The sequence below is a fragment of the Strongylocentrotus purpuratus genome, unplaced genomic scaffold (genome assembly GCF_000002235.5).
Source record: "Strongylocentrotus purpuratus isolate Spur 01 unplaced genomic scaffold, Spur_5.0 spur5_scaffold_21, whole genome shotgun sequence".
NCBI lineage: Eukaryota > Metazoa > Echinodermata > Echinoidea > Camarodonta > Strongylocentrotidae > Strongylocentrotus > Strongylocentrotus purpuratus.
In genome coordinates, this window is record NW_022145607.1 from 27433618 (window position 1) to 27441644 (window position 8027).

The window sequence follows — 8027 nt, forward strand, 5'->3', positions numbered from 1 at the left end:
ATTTTGTACTTTGACTTTGAATTTGTATATTTTTGAACGCAGAAATAAAATCAATCAAACAAACAAACAAATGAGCGTCCAAAAATTATTATTAGGTTGAATGGTATTTCACTGGTAGATGAATGGTGCCCATTCAAGCGTAGCGAGCGTAATCTCAATGGTATCCGAATGGTATTTAAATGGTGTTTGTGAATGGTATCTGTATGTTATTTTCAGTGGTACTTTCGAATGGTATACCATTGGTATACCATTGAACATTTTTGGGGTAAGGGGTACCAAGCAGAGAGGGAATTGTAAAGGGGAAATAGAACATAATAGAGAGAGGGGGAGGGGTAGACAGTACATGTCATATGCCATAGTAGAAATGGGGTAGTACGGAGTAGAGAGATTGAAATATAGTATAAGTAGAGATTACAGAGAAGCGAGAAAGAAGAAATACAGCATAAATATTCTCTCTCTCTCTCTCTCAAAAGAAAGAGAGAGAGAGATAATACTGATTCCTTCTCTTACACTTTCCTTTTCATTCAATTGATCTTTCGTGCCAATAACAAACGAGCCTTCTGCATCGATCGATTTCCTAGGATCCAATATATTTTATTCTTCATAGTCTGATATTTATCTTTATTACTGATATGCGGCCAGCCCTAAACTGACTCGCACTTCGTCATAATTGATTTTTTCATTCTATAAGAATCAAGACCGCCCCCACCCTCTATGAAATCAATGCCCCTTTATAACTGTAGTGGGCCACTGGTTAATGGCCTATCCCACCCTCCTAGCTCGCATGCCCTTAAAGGCCCGGTCACACAGCCTTTCGCGTCTGTATCGCGGGTAAAATTTCGCGATTTTTTTTTTTTGCCCGCGGTTGCCCGTGGTGGAAATGTGCAAAATTGGCTTACCCGCGGTTTACCCGTGGTATGCCCGCGGAACAGACGCCGGCGACTGTTCCGCGTCCTTATCGCGGGTGAAGCGCGGCGGTACCGCGGCCTACCACGCTTACACGCGGTACACACGCTAATGCACGTGATAACAACGCGGTACAGACGCGGAACAAACGTGCTATGACCGTGCTCCACCCGCGATTACCCGCTAAAATTTCGCGTCCAATTCCGCGTGTAACCACGTCTTAACCGCGGCCGTAGCACGGCCTAGCACGTTCGTTCCGCGTCTGTACCGCGTCTTTACCGCGTGTGTACCACGTTTACCACGTGTACCGCCCGCGATTACCCGCGGTCTAAATTTTTGGGCAGCCCAAACTTTTTCGCGCGGCCAACCGCGTGTGAATTTCTTACCGCGTGTAACGACGGGTAAAGTACGGCTGTATCGCGTCTTTATCGCGACCTCAAAGCGTCCAACAGCGTCTGCTTCACGGGCAGAAATTTTTGGCCGTGATTCGGCCGCGATACGCCCGTGGAGGGCTGTGTGACCGGGCCTTAATATACCAGTTCGTAGATACAATCTGAGCTAAATGGATACATGCTCACAAAAGTTATGTAATCATTACTCTCGCATGCACCTGTGATGCATTCTATTGAATACAGGTGGAAGTAATCTTTTCAAGAGGGCAAACAAAGAATCACCTCCATGACTTTAGCTGTGATTATTCCAAAAGGCACAATATGGATTTATCTATGTTTAAAAGATATGTGGATATTGGGGGTCATATGACACATGTGCTAACTATAAACTGGTCTATTGAATCAGGGACGTGATAGAAAAGGACTGGAATCAAGCCGCTCTCCTTTGACCCCATGCTGCAAGCCGCCGAAAAGTTATGCGCTATTCTGCAACTGTTGACCAGGTGGTGAGATAAAAGAGCGCATGAAATTTCAGGATTTAGAATTCCTACATCAGAAAATGGTATCACAGCAACTGTTCGCTGGCCCTTTCAATGATATCTCATCCATTGTTGAATGTGTAAAGAGTAGAACAAGCGAACACAAACTTGTGTAATTTCAACTGCAAAAATACAAAAAACACGCAAAAACACGCATTAGCAAACTTAAACTTATCGAAGACTGTAAATCATGGATTACATAACGGGACATTAAAACATGCACAAATTAGTGCATTATCCTAAAATATTAAGTTTTTGTCAGGATCTAATTTTTGTTTTATTAACTCTGGCACACAAATTATAGGAAGGATGCAGTCCTAAATTTGAAAATTGTTTGATGCACTATTTCCAATAATCCCCATATAAAGTTTATAATTTACACTGAAATTTTGCCTGTAATTTAATATTTTGTAATAAATGTGAAACTGGTGCCTGGCCTCCAAAAATTCCGCAGTGGAAGCGCGGCTCGGAGCATGGAACTTCAAAGCCAAGTGGAATGCACAGCCCATTTTTACGCTTTAGAACTCACGAATGCGTTTGAATAAATTACAAGAGTTTCGACTCCTTTCTTTCACCTCCCTGATTTAATGAAATACAACGTTCTTTCTTGTACAGATAGTGGCTCTTAAAAGAGCCGTTTTCCTCCATCGGAAGATTAACAGTTGGAGAACCAGTCTAGAATGAATCAGAAGTATTCTTGTGATGAGCTGACATCGCTTGGATGTTAGATTGGACACCTCCTTGAAGAGAGGATGAAGGCTTGACGATGGGAGCACTGATCATCCCCGGCATTGGTGAGATGGACGGCTTCACTCCTTCGTTTCTTCGAGCTAGCAATATGCGACGAGCCATATCGATTGGCAATGTTATTGATAGAATGGAGAGAGATCAACTGTGAACGGTGCTGAAGAAATGAATGAAATCTGTCGGGGTATGTTCGGCTATTTAACGGCTGCTCGGCCACTGGATAGTGTCTATAGCTTTGTTGATTGGTTAATTGGCTTGGACTTGTGTTTTGCAAACTGTTGACTGTGAAGCCATTAACTTAGGGGAACGAAGATTTGTTTAGCGAACCATGAAGCAAAGTTCCTTTGATTCGTCAACTGATCCTTTGTGTGATAATGCAAAACTGTAACGGAGGTGCATGATGGCGTTCCCGGATCTGGCAACTTTCTTTCATACGAACACGAAATTTGGACAATGTCAATTTTTTCTCATGAACATTGATGTCTGATGATGAATTGGCGCCTTATAATCTCTGAGCTACTTCGGGAATACTATGCTTCGGCAGATAGATATCATTATTTCATACAAATTAATGTGTGAACTCATCAAGACGAATGTTACTTTGATACAATATGTGATCATGAAAGTTAAATCAACATTATTCATTTAGCCCCGACTCTGTATTATTTATGCAGTATCATTTTCAAAAGGGCAAAGGAAAGGCGTTTATGAAGCGCCTACATCACTTGGGCATGGATTATTCTAAAATGCACAAAGCGAGACTTATTCTTGTTTGAAAGACCTGCGGACATTTTTTAAGAAGCTTGCAGTCTGTTTTCATACATCTCACGGTAGAATGGCATGGAGTAGTCAACGCATCGGATGACGTCATCCGTAAGCTGATCACGTGGTATAGGCCCTTTTTTAGCAGGCGCCATGAAGTGTGTGCTGCTTAAAGCTGTAGAATAAAACGCAGCGAATTGTTCTAAGTTTTCTCCTGCCGTCACAAAGTTCTTTGGGAAGTTTTGACTCGGGGACCACTGCAGGAGGCTATCGCTGTAGAGAAACCCAACAGCCTCACAGAAACTCTTCAAGATCTTCCTCGGTTGGGAGGCGAGATCAGTGGCGTCGATGATGATCGGGTTAGGGTCGAGGTGCTCTTGGACATATTTCCAGAGCTGGTGCTGTTTCTCGTACCAAGACATTGGTCGAATATTCGCCGGATCTTCGCGTATGATGTCCAGAATGGGACCTTCTGTTCGATGGAACATTCCCGAGGCTTGTATACTTTTCCGGAAAGATGTAAAGACCCTGGTAGGCTCTCTAGTGAGGAAGACATACCTGAAGCCTTGCGGCAGATACTCCTGGACATAATCTGTGATGTAGGCCATCTCCTTGATAAAAACTAACTTACTCTTCGTGCTCTCAAGATCTCGTTTGATATCATAGCATCTGAAAAGATATGAGCATTTTGATTTAAAAAAAAGAATAGGTCTATAATTTGAACCTCAGGAACCCGACTTGGCGAAATTACAAACTAGTCAATATAATCTTAGGCTTAGAAGCGTTCTGATAATAACGGTAGCAATATTTGTATAATGTGCATATTTTTAAAACCAAATATGGGCACCAAATTGTCCTATGTGAGCGCTTTTTATTCAATCGACCCAGAAGTGCACTGTAAATAAAAGTTGGGCAGATGTTACTGGGCAAATCATTTGATTTTTTCTGTATTTTTCCAAATATAATAACAAAGAACATAATAAACTTATGGTATAATACAAACTATACAAACAATAATAACTTTATGTCAATTTTTTTAAAAATATATTAACATAACGAAACTTAATATTTCTATAACATTATTATTATAAATTTTAAGTATTATCCTAACTATCTATGTAAAAGTGAAGGAGACCGCAATAATAAGCGATGCTTGACAAGGATGGCGGCCTCAAATGTAAGTCGGTTGGTTAAAAGATAGTTATTTTTTTTATCCAACACTGGGTAAATCATGCAAAATCTTTAGTTTACCCAATAGCAATTTTTTAGCCCAACATTTTTTCAGAGTGTGATTGCTTCGAAAAACGTGGAACAATATCACACTTTCCATTAGATGATTAACCAGTTTTGCCAATTTTCAAAACATCACATAAAACATACTTCTTCTCTCAGTATTACGCTGCCCTACGCTGGCCTACGTTACTGTACGCTGAGGGACGCAAAGGGGTACGCGAGATGGACACACAAACTTAAACATGTATAATTTTGTTCGCGTACTTTCGACGTATAAACTAAACGCAGAAAGTACGCATTTTGTACGCAAGTCTATACGCAACACTACGCTACAGAACGCCAAGCCTACGCAACAGAACGCTACCCTACGCCAGTCCCACTGCACTCACGGATGCAAATGTAAAACGTAAAAAAAATCTTGCCATCCGTTTGGAAAACGCTATGCATCCGTTGTGTACTCATTGCATACGTGTTTCATACGCTCTATCCATCGAGCATCCGTCCACTGTGATTTCATCCGCGCAAAAAGTTTTGAGCTGCACAAAACTTTTAGAACGGATGAACTTTCCGCCGTGTACGATGTAAATCCGCGACAAATACGAGCAACAAACGTTCTATGTCCGTTGTCATCCGTTCAACGTCCGCTGTTTCCTCTCTCCGCATCTCGCAACTCACATCCGCTGCAGCTGTAATCGGAAAGAGGGAGGAAAGATAAGGTACATGGAACGTCTATACATTGTTAGTAGCACGGAAATAGAAAGGATGTAAGCGTATGCATCTCGTATAGAAAGTATTCAAAACGGACAAAGCGTTTGTATCTGGGATGTATCTCGTATATTTAGGATGTCTAGAGTATGTAGAAGGACACCTAGCGACAACCGATATTTTGTATGAAAAGGGGGAGAAAATCATCTGGATCTCAGTATGGGTCGAGCAGCCGTGGTGTACAGACCTCATCACCCTTGGTCTTGGTCTTCAACATCATCATCAATTGTTCTCCACCATGGATGATCAAAGAGTCCATATGATAGCTGCACTCATTCAACAGCAGAACCACAACCTGTTCAGACTGTATCAAACAAAAAAATGCAAAGTTTTAACCATTTTTTCAAAGTTTTTACCAACACTTTATTAAGTAATCAAAACATTTGTATAAGTAAACAATGCTGCTCACAAGTGTTCACAAAAAGTGTTTCAAAGTTTTTACCAACACTTTATCAAGTAAACAAAAAGGTATGCAAAGTTTTAGCCATTTTTTCAAAGTTTTTATCAACACTTTACAAAGTAAAAAACATTTTTATAAGTAAACAATGCTGCTCACAAGTGTTCACAACAAGTGTTCACAATCACAACTCAGTCTCTCAAACTATTCTGAGTCACTCTGAGTCGTGTCCATGGTCTCAGCTGTGAGGCGTAAGGCAGTGACTGTGGCTGTGCTTGGCCTCGAGGGTACAGCAGGTGTGATGTGGTCAGGAGTGGCTCTATAGGGTGGAGGAAGGGTCGGGATGAGTGTGCTGGGGCTGTCTGGTCTGCAGCTGGGTGAGGAGTGGCGTCTGTGGCGTCCGATGAACATGGGCCTGGACTGGAAAGTTCTGCTTCTGCTGTGGGAAGTCGTGGTAGTCGTAGCCTTGGTAGGTGAGGGCTGTTGAAAGCCGTGGAAGGGCTGTGACCTGTACTGGGTAGGACCAACTTCAGCTGGGCCTTGAGGGTTGTGGAAAAGTGCTGTGATCTTCTGCTTCATCACCTGGTACTCGGCCTCGGGCAGGTCCCTCAGGGTCTGGCTCACGTAGGTGATGAAGGGCTTCCGGGCCGAGGATGCTCTGTCCAAGTCGACCAGCTGAGAGAGAAGTTCTGTGCTGGTCTTCATTGTGTCCCTGATCTCCAACAGCACACTGTCGTCCTGTCCCTCCAGTCTATCTCTCTGCCTGCGTCCTCTGGATCTGGTGGTGGAGGTGGGGGTGGGTTGGCCTCTGGTGGCTGCCGCTTGTTCCTCCATTTGTGACAGCACGGCGTCATCCTCCACGGGATCCTCCAAGTTCGGCATTATGGGGAGTTCAGCTGTCGAGGGCTCCTGGCTTAAAGATGCCTGGCTGCCTGTGGGCTGTCTGAGGGAGAGGGGTCTCAGAGGGGCTGCTCCTCGGTGGCGGATCTCACCCTCTAGGAAACTGCACTTGGCCATGACGTACTTCTCCCGGTCAGTGCAGAGCTTGACGGCGGCCTTCCCGGATTTCTTGAGGTGTAGCTTCCCATACCAGGAGTGCATGTGCTTCCACCATCCAAGGAGTACTTCTGCAGTGTACCCCAGGCTCTCTGCCTTGTCTCTCCAAGCTGCCTGCTTCTTCTTGGTGTCCCGATACAGTCTGTGGCCCTTTCTCCAGAGGTACTCGTTCTCCCTCAGCCATTCCAGCACATCGTAGCTGTCATCCACTTCCATCCGCTTTCATCCGCTAGGCTTCCGATGAACATTCGTTTAACATCCCCGCTACATACTACCCACGTCCGTTTTTTTCCGTTCTGTTTTCGCAAATTTTCGCAAATTTTGTCCATTTCTGGAGCGGATGAAAACGGATGGAGCCTCCCCCCCGAAATTTTGCTCGTCCGCTGTGTCCGTTATGCATACGTTTTGTGTCCATCGGCCAGTGGGACCGGGCCTGAAGCAACCGTAAGTAAACCTGTACGCCAGGCATACGTAAACGTACGCGACGAGGCGTATTATATACGCAATCGTACGCGTACACTGTTAAAACAAGTATTAAAAAACTGCGGGTTAAAAAAATGTTGATTAAAAAACATTTGACCATGGTTAAAAATGTAGTGTTGATTAAAATTCACTTTTAATCTTGCGTTGGTTAAAAACAGTGTTGATCAAAACTATTCCTTTTAACCTATGTTGGTTAAGTCCAAGTCGTTGGCAAAAATTGTAACCCAGCATGGATTAAAAAAAAATCCCGACAGTAATGATAGCCCCCTTCCGGTTAAAGTTTAATCAATGTTGGTCAAAGTACTGGTCACGTGACCCAACGGAACGATATCGAATCGCGTAGCTAGCGATCGCTCGACATAATACATGATAGCTACAAGTACACAAAGTACATGCTACGCGTGCGACAAAATTAACAATGGAGGTTGTCGCGAGGACACTAAGGAAATGGGGATTTGGACGGTCTTATCTCCGTGTTTTTAGGTAAGAAATTGTTTTGATATTATCATCAATTCTAAGATTGTAAGGAAGAGGTGAAATAAGGTTCTTGCTCAAATCAAAAACGATTTGTGTCCCGTTAGGCTGTACATAGCTCAACCAGTAAGTAACTTTTACTTGCACCATTATGTGAGCATTGCACAATGCACCTGGCTCTCACACACACTAGTCAGTCTGCAAGAATCTTCAACTGTGAAGGAGGCACGGACTCAAAGAAAGAGTGCATGAATGATGACTAAACCTATGTTT

The 8027-nt window shown here is 43.3% G+C and overlaps 1 protein-coding gene across 1 annotated transcript; it reads right to left on the reverse strand.

The window, feature by feature from the left end:
• Nucleotides 1–3378: 3378 nt before the first annotated feature.
• Nucleotides 3379–5561, reverse strand: LOC115927931. The gene is made up of 3 exons (XM_030994291.1): nucleotides 5532–5561; nucleotides 5255–5265; nucleotides 3379–4015 (listed from the first exon to the last, which is right to left on the reverse strand). The coding sequence occupies exons 1-3, from the start codon at nucleotides 5559–5561 to the stop codon at nucleotides 3379–3381; spliced, it is 678 nt and encodes a 225-aa protein (XP_030850151.1).
• Between the last annotated feature and the right edge of the window lie 2466 nt (nucleotides 5562–8027).

Bases quoted from the DNA above. Each gene is read 5' to 3' on its own strand.
- LOC115927931 (XM_030994291.1), bottom strand. From the start codon at position 5,561: ATGTTGAAGACCAAGACCAAGGGTGATGAG.